Source organism: Brachyistius frenatus, unplaced genomic scaffold, assembly GCF_029030835.1.
Source record: "Brachyistius frenatus isolate BFR_SWC_R1_liver_20210118 unplaced genomic scaffold, ASM2903083v1 Contig_7, whole genome shotgun sequence".
NCBI classification, from domain to species: domain Eukaryota; kingdom Metazoa; phylum Chordata; class Actinopteri; family Embiotocidae; genus Brachyistius; species Brachyistius frenatus.
This window is the reverse complement of record NW_027210606.1, coordinates 1,680,894-1,698,315: the sequence shown is the minus strand read 5'-3', so window position 1 is coordinate 1,698,315 and position 17,422 is coordinate 1,680,894. Positions and strand designations below refer to the sequence as shown.

Sequence of the window (17,422 nt, the reverse complement as noted above, 5' to 3'; positions counted from 1 at the left end):
CCCCTCCAAGACAGCTGCCTGTCTAAAGCTGTCTGAGGTTTGTGATTTTTAAATGTATTTAGGCTTCTTCCAAACCTCCATATACTTGTACTTGACATTTTTCCTCCTTTCTCAACTCAAAAAGAAAAGGTTTCAGTGTGTTATTGCTGTGATGGCTCCTTGTATAGCACACAGCGGATTGAAGTTTGTTGCGTGGGGGTTGTCAAATGTCTTCCTAGACAATGTAAGAACTCACTCTGCGAAATTTAGGGAGACAATACAGCGTGGCAGAAAATGTTTGAGTTCAAGAGAGTTGATATCTTGTGACGTGATCACTTCAGAACTAAAGTTGTAGGCTGACGATGCCGAACAGCCAAAATACTTTAAAATACCTTTTCAGTTGACGCTGATTTAGGAGAGCTCACAACACATATTGGATGCATTGCACGAAAAGGAATAGAAAGGCCTTTAACAGCTCACCTTGTTCAATTCCCTCCAGACCCGAGAATCTGCACCCTGACACCAAATGGCCACCTGGAGCTCGGTGCCCTTTCGGGGCCAAGGGGATCGTACTCCTCAGAGAGGCGGAGCTTCACCATGGAGTCCAGAAAGAGCAGCGTGATGAGCCTGGGCAAGAGCAGCCTCGAGAGACGCTCCCTCTCACTGGTACTCTGTCACACTGTCATCCACATGCACGCCGTAAACACAACCTCTCAGGCATTTCACCACAGTCTATGAGTACCGTATGCTTCACATTACCCTCAAGCACTGCCAAGTCATTTTAATAATACATTTTTAAACCATTTTGAGCCTTGGAGACTGAAAAACATGATTTTCTATGTTCCAGAAAACCTTGGTTCTAGTTCGTATCAGTATGAAATGCATGTACAGACTACAAACCGGCCTGAGATGTGTAATCCATCATACTGAACGTATAATTGAATTCACTGTAATTGTATTGCGAAAGCGTAATCTGTTTTAGATTCATTAGGTCTGTTAATGCTAAAATCAAACCCAAACAAAAGAAAACACAAATGATGCCTAAATTAGATGTTGTCAAGTTGGGTGTTTCTTGTTTAAAAAAGAAAAAAGAAAATTGGCTGATATAGTTGCCTGGAATTACAAAGTTATGAGCTTTCCATTTCCACGTGATTGCACACTTTAATAATCTACACAAACAAATGCAATTAATGAAACTGTTATATAAAAACGCAAATGTTATAATCAACCATCCATGTGGATTCTATACCAATTGCTGCCTGTGCTGAAAAAAAACAAAAAAAAACAACAATCATGAATCAATCTAAAAACCTAAAACATGAAACTTTGGAAAACCAATTTAAGCTTGAAATAAAAGGTCCACTTTCATAGAGCTGAGCACACAAAAACGTAAAATTGAATATTATATAATAGAAGGCACAACGACCAAAGTCTTCAAAATACACATCAATATTTGCATATAATGAAGTATAAAAACAAAACCTACATCAGAAGAAAACAGTGCTGAAGCATATTAGCAATTACTACTACTATTAGGACACCTCTGTTTCACCTAAAACAGTAGATGATGTTTTCCAGTTCAAATGTCATGAGATACACGGCAGATTAGCACGAGGGGGGAAAAAAATAAGGTCATTGTTATTTCAGAACCTGTACACATCCATTTGTCCCCACACATGAACTTAACATAGTTTCAAGTTAAAGGGATGCTGCACTAAATCTGGAAAAGGAACATTTTGACTTTGTCTTGAATGTTCCATTTATCCCAGCTGCAGTACAGCTAGCCTGCACTTCCACATTCAAATCACATAATTGCCCGCTGTCGTCAAACATATACAGTATATGTGCCCCGGTGTTGTGTCTGGTGAATCAAAAACCTTCAGAGAGAGAAACTGAAACAGTCCTACAAGGTTTGGCTCTGCATACAGTTGCCATGGCAACTTCTATTAATTGACTGCTCCCCTCTTCTGTTCATCCGGGGAAAGACGGTGGAAAGGAAAAGACGACAGGGAGAAGCAGAGATGGGTAAACAGAACCGAGAGAAGCTGATGGAGGGAGACAGGAAGAGTGAAATGCAGAGTGAAAAGCAGTGAGATGATAAGCTGTAGTTTAGAAACACTCTCACCGCAGAGGTTAAATTGTTCACCACAGTGGGTGTGGGAGACCCACTTCACTGTGAAGTCTCCTCCTCTTCTCTCAGCGCTCCATGTTTATTGATATCAGAAGGCACCAGTTACATCACTCGGAGCGAAAGCAGTGGAATAATAAGCATTCAAGACAGTTGTTTATGAAGAATTTCATGATTTTTTTTTTCTAAAGTTTTGTGAGCAGCCAGTCAGTGTTTGTGTTTCTTTGATGAAATCACAGTTCAGACTGTCAATCAGTTCTATCTGTTTGTTGGGTGTTTTTTTTTGTTGTTGTCTCAGTCCATAGCAGATGCTGATGATTGGATGCAGTTGAAACTTCTCTTTGTGGCACAATCTGAGTTTCACTGGTCTGTGTAATGTGTGGGCTGTTGTGGTGGGGGTATTTTTCCATGTGTCTGGTTGGTCAAACAGTGACTGAGTTACAGTATCATGCAGATGATGATGCAGATGGAACTGTGAGAAAATGCAGAGTAGAGTTGAAGATTTAGTTTTAAAGTACATGTCACAATAAAACTCAAAATTCTTAAAAGATGCTGCAAAGTAAATTGTTCATGAATACAGTCGGTTACCCTTTAAAGCACATTATTCAATGTTTTTTCCACTTAAAATGTATACATTTATGATGAAATTTAATTCAATTATTTGAATGTCAACGTTCATTAGTTGTTGTTTTTTTTGTCCTTTTTTAAAAATAAAAATGTATTTTAAAATTGCCCTGGACCTTTACTTACATTTTATATAAGAGGAAGTTAGGGTAGGTACAGTATGTTTGAAAGTGAGAGGAGAGCTTGACTGTACAATGTATAGTTCAGTACCAGCTGTTCTCTGTGATTTAGGTCATATAGTGTGTAAGAAAATGTCAACAACAAAACAGACACACAAACACAGAGTGTTCCTTTCGACTGCTCTTCAGTGCAGCACTCTGAGGACTGAAATGCTGTTTAACATGTGGCTTAAACACTTCACAGTTTCCATAGAGACAGATGCATAGATTCTCTACTACACGGCACTGGCTCAGGCTTTGACTGGCAACATGTTCGTTTCCCACGGTAAAACATATAATTGCAGCCATGAGGCTCGGAGGATTAGACATGCGTAAAGAATCAGAACTGGTAATGTTCCTTTAAGTGGTTGATGTCCTGTGGTGCACGTCTAATGTTTCAAAGCCCAGTATATATTTAATTTGCCTAGCCATCTACTTATTTATTATTATTGTATTTATTGGTAATTAACATACAGTGGCAGGTATGCTCTTCGTCCAGTTTCAGATCCATGTACTGGACAGCAACTTCACTATGACAGGTGCAGGAAAAGTGTCTTGCTCAAAAACATTGCTGGTTGCAGAAACTCACTTTTGTTGAGTTTTTTTTTTTTAGAGTGAGTTATGCAACAAAATGTAATTTAGAGTGACACATACAGAGAGATGCTTTGAAATAAATACATATTAAACCACAGAATAGTTGTATCATAAAAATAGCTCCAGGTATAAGAAGGTGTCTGTGCTTCATTTACTGCAACCCCACGACTTGTAACAAGAGAGGCTCTGATGAGTTTTTATTCATTCACTGAGATAAATGCACATTAAAGGTTCATTTATGGAACTCATTTCCTGCCATTGTCTTTGTGGGATATATGTAATTGTAAAACATGATGTATTATAAATATGTTGTGTTTGTTTAATAGGTATGTTTAACATTGCACTAGTTTACTGATGGTGTTTTACGTTTCCACAGCACTGTGTCGGTTAGTGAATTGCATGTATCAAACAAATTATGTTTGTTTATTAAGTTTTAGCGTGAAATTATCTCCAAAGGTAATAATAATAATTTTGTATTTGTCATTATTTGTAATGGTGATGATAACTTTGTACTTTTGTTTGATCATTTTGGCTGATTGAATCTTTGTTGGTTGAAATGGAAACTATTAATGTAATTAATACAGACTACTGTGTTGCCTTTCTAGCGCCATGGTCGCAGTTCCAATTACCACAACTGGGGGCGCCCCTTCCCTCCACATTCGGCATGGAGTCGCAGGTAGACAATTAGATTTACTTCCAGCCAATGATTTCAGTTATTGCCCTAATGAATTCTTAATACCTTCATCAAGACTTAATTGCCTCCACGGGAACATCAGGCCTTTGCTGCTGTTTTATGATCTTTTTAGCTTCATGACGTAATATACAGGAAAGCGTTGATTACGTCTTTATTGATTCTTTATAAATTGTTCATGAAATATGTATGACCATTTAATTGCACTTTCTGTCCTCTTTGCTCTGCAGGTCGAGCTCCAACAGCCTGGGTCAGAGGAGCTATGGGTTCGGTGGGGCACCTCCAGTGGGAGGCAGCCTGCGTGTGCACAGCACCCGCTCCCCTCACTCCTACACCTACGCTGCAGAGCAGGAGTCCCTTTTATCTCACGCCCACCACTCCCATCATCCTCTGCCCCCTCACCATCCACCCCCACACTTCCTCTCCAGGCATTTCGCTGCGAGGAGGGATCGAAGGGCCCTCTCCCTGGAGCTCCCCGAGCTGCTTCGAGCAGGCGGGCAGCCCCCCAGCCTGCCTCCCATTCACCTGGACCCTGGGAGGAGGAGTGGGTCAGGGGCAGCGGGGTCCATTACAGGAGGGTCTGGGGCTGGTAGTGGGTTAGGAGTGGACCACCGGGACTGTAACGGCAAGGCACCAGGTCCTCACACTCACCTCATAGCTGAGGTTTTCCCTCAAGTCAGCGCACGCAAAGACAGAGTTGACCTCGATGAAGAAACAGACTATGTGAGTGGATCTAGAATGACCTTCCTTTATTCACTTTGACGGAAGATTTACAATTAAAAAAAATATACATTATATTATGACACATTATTCTGTTAATGCTCGGAGACTTGCAGGTACTAGATTCTTGAGGTTCAGGAGAGATGCTAAAAGGGTTGTGTTTGTTTTTATTGATTGATGTTTCGGTGAGAAAACAAGAGAGGATATTCAGGGCTTCACTCGGGGATGCTGCTCGTGGTTAGGGAATTCTTTATCACTTTACTAAAGATATCAAGATAATATTAAAAACAAAAACAACATAAATCCTCATTATAATGGGGGTTGTTGTAGAAATGAGTGACTGCAGTCTCTTCATGAACTCTCCAAACATTCCAGAAAGCGCCTAAAGATATACTGGTGAATATAATCAATCATTTTAATACCATTTACATTGTAGAAAGACCAGGGCTGAACTTTATTATCACCTAAAAAAAGACAAACATTGGACATACTATGATTGGGTGTTGATTAATGTGGCACTAACTGTAAAAAGGCTGAAAAGTATGATGCTGATTCCTCTGATCTCTTCTCCCTCCTCTTCCATGAAGAGTTTGTGCTTCCGTCTGCAGAAGATGATGGAGGTGTACAAGCCCGACTGGTGTGAAACCAGAGAGCAGTGGTCTGTCTACCTTTTCTCCCCTCAGAACAAGTGAGTGGACGACCTCAAATCTTCCTCATGTCAATGTAAACACCGAAGTCAGAAACACAAAACAAGTGATCAGTGAACGTTAAATTGCAGTTCAACTGTTGTAGATGTTTGGTTTGCATATGTCTATTAGCAAAGACGTTTGACTCATGACCTCTCTCAAGATAAACCACTATCAACCATCTTTTTCTCACGTGGGACAGCGCAGCCCAAATTATGAACCTTTCTCAGGGTTGAATCACAGACTGCACATAAAAGTGGACGTAGCTTCCGGGTCTGAAATGTTAGGCTGATGTGGAAGTGCCTTAAGCTGTAATATCGCCGATGTTGGCTCAAACAACCGTCGGCTCCATAGACTCCCATTCAGGTAGTCTCAATTAGAAGTTAGTTAATTAGAAGTCAATACGTTTTTTCCACAAGTTATTAAGGTTTTGCTGGCTATAGTCTGTTCTTCTTATTAGTTTTCTGGCAGTCCATCTGCAAATGATCCCGGCATTAATTTGAAAATAAGCCTCAAAAAGCTGTATTTTTAGGGGCACGTGTTTTTGATTGACATGCCTACAGTACAATCGGGTTTTTCTACTGGCAGTGGACAGGAAGTAGTGTCAATCCAATCAGTTTCCAATCAGATTGAGTCAGATTCATAGCTCGGACCACCATACCAACACAGTCCAGATGAAGACGATTGGGTCAAATTCATAGTGTCAACCCTCGTGTTGTCCTCGGGTCAAAATGACCCGCAGCTGTGTTCAACCAAGTTCTATTTTATTTTCATATTTTTTGGGATCATTGGTGACGAGGAGGCTGTGAGGGTTTCTTTAAAGAATGATGACCAATGATCCCAAAAAATATAAAAATATAGAAATAAAATAGAACTTGGTTGAACACAGCTGCGGGTCATTTTGACCCGAGGATGGATAAATGACACAAAAGAGCAAATTACTTGCCGGTGAATATCTTGCATCACAAATATTCACACATGCAGCTATGTGAGATTTGCTACATTGGCGACAGTTTTTACAAAATAAAGTTCAAACAGATTCGCTGTTTGAACGGCGAAAATATCGTTGACAAATCGCTGCGGGTGGTCGTATACCGCTGGAGGTGGAAGACTTTGCTCCTTTGTCTTTTAAACTGACACAGAGCTGCTTGAACATGATGCGTAGTGTACAACAGTCAGTCATGATACAGGCAGGACAGACCGGCAGGCAGCAGATCTGAGAGTTTGGTTTAGGAATAATTTGGGAAAGATCAGAAAATGTGACCTCCTTTTGATAAAATGTTATATATTATTGATGCGAATTAATCTTCAATTTTTTTTTTTTTTTTTTTTAAATGCTCCCTGCTGCGTAAAGGCCTTTAAACTGAGAAATAAAAGGCATTTCTGTTTGTTTGGCTTTATTTTTTTTATTTTTTTTTTGTCACATGCAGTCATGAGAGTTTAATGTTAAAGACAATTACTTTTCAATGCATCATATGTAAAGAGATATCCTGATGCCTTCAGACCTCATTAGTGCAGAGTCCATGGTCTTCCATATACAGTATTCTGTTCATTCGCCTGTCCAAAATTTTAAACTTGTGCAGTGTCCGTCCACTAAACAAGATACATGCGAAACCCACTGAGCTTTATTTAACACCCTGGTCTACTTCACAGTGGGAGCCGAGTTAATCCGGAAATGTGTAACAATCGTAACCGTCCAGCGAGAAAACAAAGTGACAAGCACGTGTCTTGATGTGTCAGGACATGTAATAGTTTGCTCTGGCAAAGCGGTTCCACCAAACCTCTTTGTTCAGCATTATAGTGTGTAGAAGAAGACCCGACAACCAAGACCAACGGGCCTGAAAAACAAGTGTTTTCAAACGTGAGCGGCTCTGTCCGAAAAATGTGGAGGAAGCGGGAGCTGCGTCGTCAAACCGCCTCGTTAAAGCGACGTCACTGTGTTTCTTCCATGGTATTTTTCTTTCTCGAGACAGAGCCGCAGTCTGTGTTTTGCTTTCCACCAGCGTTTCGATTCATTGCTGGTAGAAACACCGCTAAAAGCAATATAAAAGAAAAGTCACTCAGTCATCCACTCGCTCACTCTCCCGGTTCCCTACATGCTGATAGCCACTTAAGGGAAGCCAGGCCCCAGGGCTGTGTTTTGGCATCCTGGCAGGTGCCATCTGTCAAGCAGGGGCAGTGTGTGTGTGTGTGTGTGTGTGTGTGTGTGTGTGTGTGTGTGTGTGTGTGTGTGTGTGTGTGTGTGTGTGTGTGTGTGTGTGTGTGTGTGTGTGTGTGTGTGTGTGTGTGTTGTGTGTGTGTTGGTTCTATTGTAAGGCTATAGCTCTGGTAGTATCATGTTGCATGTTCGTACATGTGTTTGGATGACTTTGCATATGCGTGAGTGGGAGTGTGTGAGCGTATGTGCACTTTTGCCTTGTTTACGCGTCAGTCCACTCTATATGCATGAGTATAAGCATACAGTATGTGTGTTTGTGTTCACTCTAACAAGTGTATCATGGCAGAATTAAAGCGAGGGAAGCAGACAAACAAACTGAGGGAGAAACAAGCCGACATCAGACGTGGCGTCTCAGGTGGAATAAATGCCCGTGCCAGAGCAGCCGCCAGTCACGATCGATATCAGGGGACTGGGTTGCCAGATTAGAATCGATAGATAAAGGGACATGGTTGCCAGGTCTAGAGCAAAAGCAGTCAGATTAGCACATTGATTTCCTAACCCAGAGAGCAGGTGCAGCAGCCGGTATATTCTGTTCCCTTTATAGCTGGCAGATGAGATGAGATGTGTGAGGGCTTCGCTCAGCAGCTGCCAACTGCCTTTACTGACTCTGGAGCTGACGATCTCACAACGCTGCCAATGCTTCAGGATCTTTTAAAGTCTTTTTAGAGTTAGTCTCAACAACAGGCGTTCCCAGCCTTTGTGGCGTGCAACCACTTTCAATGAGGACGTGTCTATTTGTGACCTCTAGACACCAGTTGCAAATATCTCTGCAATGTGAGCAGTTTTCCTCTCAGAACGGTTTAATTTGAACAAGTGTTAGAAGCCAAAGGTGTGAAAGCTATAAAACATTTCACACAAAAAAGTATTTAGTAAATAAGGCAAACGCACAACGCCAAACCAGTACCACAACTCTGTAATGCAAAGTAGCTCATGTTTGTTTTTTTGTGTTACATATCGTTTTTTTCAGTTCAAAATATTGTGAATCTTTTAATATTATTATTTTTTTATTTTTTATTCTCAGAGCTCAATTACTAGTTAATTACAGTATATAACCAGAATCTAAAATGGCTAACTTTAGGCTTGACAACTGTACAGACCTTTGCTACGTTCTCATTATGTGGGGTCTAAGATTTTGGTAGCCAGCCGAGACAAAACCAGAATGATTACAGGCTCTGAAACTTGTGTTGAGCATGATGGAGTTATTTGTGTTCCCTGTACAAGCGTTTGACTCAGTTAATCATGCTCAGCTTTCAGCACTTGAATTACTGGAACATATCGCATGTCAACGGAAACCCTTTCTGCTTCCTTTCACCCGTGAGAGCATTGATTTTAGGGTGTCTTAGGCAAACAGCCTTTTTCAGTAGGATGTTTGAAAATTCTTCAGCTGCTTAAGACTTTTATCAAATGAACACAAATCCTTAGAGACCATTCTTAAACACATTGTCCTCATTTCTTTCACTTCCCTCTACCCCTGCCCTTTGTTTCTCTCTTGTCAGGTTCAGACAGCTCTGTCAGTCCATTATTGCTCATAAGCTCTTTGACTATGTGGTACTGGCCTTCATCTTCCTCAACTGCATCACGGTGGCTCTGGAGAGGCCAAAGATTATGCAAGGCAGCCTGGTAAGAGCAGTGATTGCCATTATTGTTTATTATTCTATAGACACTGAAAGCTCTCGGTCTCGTCGGGCACGTGAGCACGGAGTAGGGGGAAACAATAACTTCCCTGGGAAAGTTTTCCAAATTAGGTCTCTTGATCAACATCAGCACCTGTGACACACATGTTTTTGTGACCACTGGTACGGGCACATTTGTACTTTGAACATGGACTTGAAACTTCAGCACAGAGCACACAGCCAATGTTGTGTCAAATTTTAGGGGAATAGAAAGAAATGGCAGGGATCCAAATCCAGCGAGTAGGAGTGGTGAGGAGCGACAGTTGTGTTGTTGGGGACGAAAACATTTTTTTTTTTTTTAAATGGTACACAACTTTGCATATGTCAAAGAAAACCCACCTGGTTGCACTCCTGACCTGACGCGCCGTATTCGTCTCCCTCTTTAAACATGAACGTCACTCAAACCACCTCGCTCGGCTCGTTGCTTCATTGACTTTCTGAAGCATTTCGAGGGTCTCTGTTGCAGATTTCCTGAGTTTGGCTCAAAATTTGACGTGTGCCCTCCGCTAATGTACATGATGAGATTGCAGATGTGCACGTAGCAGTGGTCATAAAAACTGGGGCTGCTGTTGATCGAGCGATGTCACTCAGAATTATTTTTTTTCATGACGGTTATTGCTTCCACATGCTCTGTGCACCTCTCCGAGCTGCACTCTGTTCAAGCACAACAGGAACAGTCTCACCTTTCGATCGCACTCCTACTCAGATGGCAGACTTTATTGATACCACTGTGGGAAATTGAAGATAATGAAAATTACATAAAAAAAAAAATCAAAACTACTCAATCCCACTTGCTTTAAGCTCTTACTGTATTCTGGCTTCACGTCACGTCCGAAATATGTATATATATATATATTTTTTTTTTTTTTCCTTATTGATTGTGTCTTTTCTTTCACAGGAAAGACTGTTTCTCACCATTTCCAACTACGTCTTTACCGCCATCTTTGTTGCAGAAATGACTGTCAAGGTAAAAATGCCGATTCTTTTTCCTCTCCTTTCTTCACCTCTCATCACACCGCATACCTCCTCTCATACATGTCATCTCTGTTGTTCTTTCCCCCTCCAGTCTTGTCCTTGTTTCTCATCTAATGTCCCTCATCACTCCCATCTCCATTCTTTAACTTGTATTGTCCCTTCTCCTTTTTAAAAGTCCTCTCTTTCTCCTACATATTACATTTTCTCCTCCTTTTTATACTCTTATCCATTCACTTCCTTTTTTTTTTTTTTACACCCGTCGACTTCTATTCTTTCTTTATTCTCTTGCTAGCTTCCATCCATTCATCATTTACCTCTTCCCCTTATCAGCTTTTCCCTTCCTCTCATCTCCAGCTGCCGTCATCTCTTGAAAACTCTGCAACTTGTGGTTTAATCAGTTGCACTTGTCGCATTAGCGACGGGCAGCTAGATAATGAAGTTAATTAGCAGGCTATCACTCTTCAGTTGGCCTTTAGCTACTCCTGGACTTCCCATCGATAAAAACACACACACACACACGCACGCACACATCCTCTTTTTTTTTCTTTTTTCGTATCCACTAATCTGCTGTCCAGAAGACATGGCATCATCCGTTATTAAGGCCTGTGTGTCCTCAGGCCTTTTCCGCATTGGGAGAGATCCTGTAGTGATTTATTTATGACCTGTGATAATGAAGACATGTGTTGCACAATGATATGTAGATAATCTCAGCACTGTGGTGATGCAGAGTTTTCATGTATGCACATATGCAGGTGACCCCAGGTTGAACTGAACTCTGCATGTTCTTTATTTCCTTTATATCTTCATGCTCCTCTTTGCATCTTTATTTACCTCCATAGTAATGCAGTCACTCAGGTTTTTAGTTGCATTATCTTTCCTGTGCTGCTCATCTGATTCATTTCATACTGAGTCCTGTCTCTGTTTCTTGTCATTGTCTCTGATCTTTTGTCCCTCCGTTTGTAATTTAATCATCGGAGCTCTGTTGTTATCTTTCCATGCGCTTCTTCATTTGCACACTCAAATGTGCTCCGAGAACTCTCCTGCTGCTCATTTTCTTATCTCTAATTCATCAATTGCAGTACTATAGCTCTGATTTCCTCCCACTTTCAGATTAAAGGTCTGACTGTAACAGTTACTCCATAATGGAATTGTTCTAAAATCAGGGGCACACATTTTTTCAGATGTGCATTTCTTCACAGTTTTCCACCTCCATGTTTCCAGTACAGAAGCTTTTTCTCAGCTGTACTTGTTTTGTTGCAGCAATCTCACTCAGATACATACCCACTCATTTGTCTTAATATAAGTGTGGTAACATTTATTCACACAGCTGAGCACCACCCAAACCAGCCGAATAAGCTTTTTTTTTTTTTTTTTTGTGAACAATAACAAATTGACACTTAACACACATTTTGTATCACACCACCTTAAATTCAACAACGATTTGTTTTTTTTTCTGTGTGCATTTCTTTATGTTTTCAATTTACGGGGTGGGAGGGGCCATTTTCTGTATCTACAATTACACCGATGTTCCCTGAATACCCACTAGAGTGCATGTAACCCCTGTGTGGCCAAACTGGTTTAAAACGTGTCAAATAAAGAGTTCCAATATAAGATTTAACAGGGAAACCCAGTGTCTTAGTCAAAGCCTAGTATAAGACTGGATCCTGTGTCAAACTGGAGGGCTTTTAATTTGAAAAGTCCCGGCTATCATCCTACCTGTGATGTAACTGATCTCTCAATCGCTCGGTGACAGACACTCACTTTATAGCTCTGGCCGTGCTGTTACAGTCAAGCCAAAAATGTATTCATGTTATTTACCTAATTTATTAGCACCCGTTTCTTTTCAGCTCAGTGTGAGAGACTCTGCTGCGACATTGACGGTCGCGGTTTCTGTCCCCACAGCTTTGTGTGTCTCATCCATCCATCATGGCGTGGCTCAACCTGCCAGTCATGTTGGACTTTTGATATACAAAAAAACATTCTGTTTCTCACCACATGCATGGAGGTTACTTTGGTGTGAGCTGTGTTCTTTAGGAAAAATAAATAAATAATAATTCAATATAAATGAACATTTGTTAATTCATATTTTAAATCAATTGTTTAATTATGAGTCTTTTGTTTCCTCCTGTAGTTCAACCATGTCAGACATTTTCTTTGAAGTAAAGAGTTGAAAGAACCAATAAATTCATGAACGGACGGTGAAGATAATGAACTCCTGCAGTGCTCTTTATTTTCTCTTTTTGGCATGACCACAAAAATACAGCATTATATTGTTCTCACTGTTTCACCCCCCCCCCCACCACCACACACACACACACACACACACACACACACACACACACACACACACACACACACACACACACACACACACACACACACACACACACACACACACACACCTCCCTCCCTCCCGTTGCTCCTAATCTGTTGTCCCCGGCTGGTCAGTCTGATTCTCCAAAGAGCTCTAATTAAGCAACCGCACTAATTAAACACAGGTTCTTCTCCGATGCACACCTCGTCACAGGCGGCCTGTCCAAACACAAAAACACACACACACACACACACACACACACACACACACACACACACACACACACACACACACACACACACACACACACACACACACACACACACACACACACACACACACACACACACACACACTCCTACATGAGCAGTGTAAACAGTGTTACCTGCACACAGCAAGTCTGACCTTGAACATCAGACTAGATTAGAAACAGGGGGGTGAAGATCTGTTATTTTCACCCTCTCCCTCTCGCTCTCTCTCTCTCTCTCTCTCTCTCTCACACACACACACACACACACACACACACACACACACACACACACACACACACACACACACACACACACACACACACACACACACACACACACACACACACACGCAAACACAGTCATGTTTCCATCACTTCAGAGGACAACACATTGACTTTTGCTCGGCTGGCTGTGGCTTGGATGGTAGGGTGAGCAGTCCACTAATTGTAAGGTTGGCAGTTCAACCTATTCACATTCTGAAGTGTTCATGAGCAAAACACTGAATGCAAAGTTTCTTTTGATGGCAGGCGAGCACCTTGCCACCGCTGATGTGTGTATGTATGAAATGGTGAATGGGGGTCACAATTTAAACTCGCTTTGCAGAGCGCTAAGGTAAAAAGACGCTCTAACATTTACCATCTACCGTTTATGACAGTGACATTAATTTCTCAGAGAAATACTTTAACCTAAATGTAACTACTGCTTGTCTAACATCCACCAGCTCTAACGCTGACCTTACCCAAGTCATCACTAAAATTGGTTGATTTATGTAATGCGGACATTCTGTGTTAGTGACTGTTTAAACAGATTTTTGTTTGTCCTCACAACATAAAGAATGCAAGTACGTACACACACACACACACACACACACACACACACACACACACACACACACACACACACACACACACACACACACACACACACACACACACACACACACACACACACACACACACACACACACACACACACACACACACACACACACACATGCATAAACATATTCACGCTTCTTGTCACACTGAAACTCATTAGACCATTGTACGATCAGGCTTGACAGACTGAGCATCTTAGCACAACTCTATGTGATTACATTATTATCATACCCAATTTAAAGTTACCATACTACTTTTTTTTACCATCATAAAAACAATCAGCTGCAGTGACACAGCATCTTACTTCAGGCCAAAGCAAAACCTACAACTGCAATAGTTATTTATTTATTTTCTTTTAGACTGCTTTATAACACTTACTCATGAGCATAGTAACAGGAGCTGAAAGAAATGAGGTCAAAATGGAGTCGTATATCTTGTTTTTTTTAGCTCAATGTAGCATCACTGAGCAACTCTTTTGAGAAATATCCCGACATCAGACTCCCCACATGTTTCTATTCTGAGTGCAGGAACAATGAATGCCGTTTAGTGCACTGCAGAATCTTCACAGCTGGTGTTAGCTTGTCAGATCTCTTTCCATTATGCCTCTAAATTTGTTTGGTAGCAGCAGTAGGACAGTAATGTTACTACCAGACATCTCCCAAAGCTCTAATGGTGGAATGAGAAAGTCCAGACAGGGAAACAACTTTGTATCTTTGAGCAAGATACACATTTTCCAAACATTTAACAGGAAAAAAAAATTAAAAAAAGTAATCACATGAAGTAATAAATTCCTCGATAAATGCTTTGGTAAGCAGCTTCATGTGTTGTTCTTCTCCCACCGGCTTCATCATCAGTGGCGCAGTTGGTGGCTGATAATAGTACAAGCACATTGAGCTGTCTGGCTAGCCATGGGGCTGTGCTCTAGATGGTAGACCAAAACAAAACGTTGCAACTAGCTACTAGAGTTCATTATATTTTACTGTGTTTTAGTTGACTCAGATATTCAGCCGCAACCAGAGTATACGGTCGATGTAATGCACCAGAAAGAGGCGGACGCTGCAGCTGCATTAGCCGTGCAAGAAGACATTGCTGACAGGGACCATCCAGAACATGAGCTGCTGAGAGCAAACTGACTGGTGGTGTCTTTGCCCAAATTGCCCTCTAACAGGAACCGAATCATTGCGCTGCAATTAATTTCATACAGTTTTCGTTTGGCTGCCATGGTCAGTGTCGGACCCAAGAGAGGCCGAACGTGCAGACAGAGGTGTGCTGTCAAAACTAATTATGTGGGCTTAACGACATGGAGCTGATTCTTTGCCCAGAACCAGCTCACATTTGGACCTCTGTAATCACAACACAGCAAGATGTAGATGATCTGAAGTTAACTCGCCTGCTACTTTGCTCACTTCTGCGAAGAAAAGTGGGCAAAGACCGATTTATTGTTTCCACGTTTCTGCATAGATCCACGTGTGTCAGCGTGATGTATGTTTCATCATGTGTCCTTTCTTTTCTTCTGCTGTCACCATTGAGGTCACCATCATGTTTTCTGGTGGGCATGTGTGGAATATGTCCTTGTATGCATAGCCCCAGTTGTAGTGGAAGCACAGGGAAGTCTGCAGTTTCTGAGTTTAAGTCTTCAGCTGTCCACGGACGTAAAAACCTAAACGCTGCAGTTACGACATTACTTTTTTGTTGTTTTACATTTTTACAATACTTTTTTCATTTCGTTCCGAGGTTCAACAGTTCTGATTCTTCATGATTATGACCGACTTATGTGGTCACATACAAGGAAAGGACTGTCTTCAAGATGATCTAAAGTGTTACAAAATTGGTGGAATAAAATGTAAAAAGTAGAGTGTACAGCCATCAGAGGTGCATTATGGTCATATTCAAGCCAAAGTGTGGCAGTGTGAGCAAATATAATCCCATTTTACACATCAGATTCCAAAAACACAATATCAACAAGTAGAATAATTACTGTCTGCTAAATCAAATTGCAAATGAAGTTTGAATATGATTTAATTTGTAATATATTGTGACATACTCACCCTCTCAGCCAATCGATAGCTGCTAGGGTGAGAGAAGAGCAAGGCTTTGATAATAGAGCTGGCATTGCTATAGATTTCCCATGCATCATGTTTTATCATGGTGATATTTGATCAGCTTAATGGAGGCCCCGCGGGATTGCATTAGTCCCAAAGGGGCTTCAGTATAGCCGACTGCTATTAATAACAGAGCAGACATATTAAAACTCCCCATCCAGCCTGTCAAAACATGACAAAAGATCCACCACATAGGAGAAGACAGCGACTCGCCACTTCTCACGGAGAGATTTTGAACGTTAGCAGTCGAAAAAAGGCAGCGAGACTGTTCATAAAAAAACATTGTATGGGATTCTGTTAAAAAAAACACTTCCGCTAGTTTTCTGATACATAGATCCATATGTTGTTATTCATCCTTCTCTTATTATCCGGCTGTTTTTCTCTCTCACACACTTTTTTTTTTTTCCACATTTTATCACCGAGCCTCTATTTTTACAGAGTTTGAATGTACTGGCAACTGTTGATATGGCAGCGTCTGTTACCGCGCTTCCCCCATCGCAGCTGTCATCACTCACTTTGAGTTACTGTGGTGACAGTGTTGGTGATTGCACAGAGGTGGAATAAATTGTCAAGTGCTTCCAACACGCAATGCAACAGCAGAGTTTTATGCACGCACTTTTCAGAAGGCAGGGCTAAAGTTAAACTCTATTCTTGTAATAATGTCTCTGAAAGGAAGCACTACTTTGTTAAGAAAGCTGTTGCTGTCGAAGTGGTGACTGTAACGGGGGGAAGGCTTTGAAATCCACTTCACTCAGTTTCTTAAAGGAATACATATACATATTTGAATATTTTTTGCACAATGCAGTGAGCTGCAATAGGATTTATTGCCTATTTGTAGGTTTTATAATGTGGGCATCTTGTCTGTTGCCATTGTTTTGTAAGAGAAAACTAATATTCAGCCTATTTACTCATGGGTGATTTCAATGGAAGACTGTACTGTATTGCATTTTTTGTGTAAAGGGTAATTCATATTTATCATTGTTACATCCATTGCCAGTAAATATGGTATTGTGTAAAAATGTTGTTTTGTATACATAGTATCTTTCGCATGACTGATCAATCAACTATATATAAAGAAAGCAAAATAAGACAGAAAAGCATGCGGTTCCTACACATCCATGGCATAGAAATGGATCAAATTGCAGGAATGAAAGTGAACGTAGCTTCGGGATCTGACTGAGTAAGGCTAATGCGGAAGTGCCATAAAGTGCGAAACCACCGAGAGCCCTGAGTGTGGCTACAAAAAGCCTCCAGCCCCATAGACTTCCATTCAACTTCTCTTGTGTAGTACAATCTGTATTTTTTTCTGCAATTCAATTTGGTGACATTCACCAGAGACACTCCTTATTAGCTTTCTGGTGCTCCATCTGTAAATAATCCCATCATTAATTAGATATTCGGCCTCATAAGCGGTATATACGGTGGCGTGTC

General features: G+C 41.1%; 1 protein-coding gene across 1 annotated transcript in view; it reads left to right on the top strand.

Annotated features, from left to right (window-relative positions):
- The window catches only part of LOC138615727 (voltage-dependent T-type calcium channel subunit alpha-1I), a 230,881-nt gene that overhangs the window by 162,630 nt on the left and 50,829 nt on the right, over positions 1–17,422 (top strand). The window contains exons 16-21 of the mRNA XM_069689510.1: positions 479–645; positions 4,089–4,159; positions 4,405–4,897; positions 5,482–5,582; positions 9,295–9,418; positions 10,370–10,438. Of these exons, the coding sequence (XP_069545611.1) occupies positions 479–645; positions 4,089–4,159; positions 4,405–4,897; positions 5,482–5,582; positions 9,295–9,418; positions 10,370–10,438 (1,025 nt within the window). The remainder of the gene's footprint in view (positions 1–478; positions 646–4,088; positions 4,160–4,404; positions 4,898–5,481; positions 5,583–9,294; positions 9,419–10,369; positions 10,439–17,422) is intronic.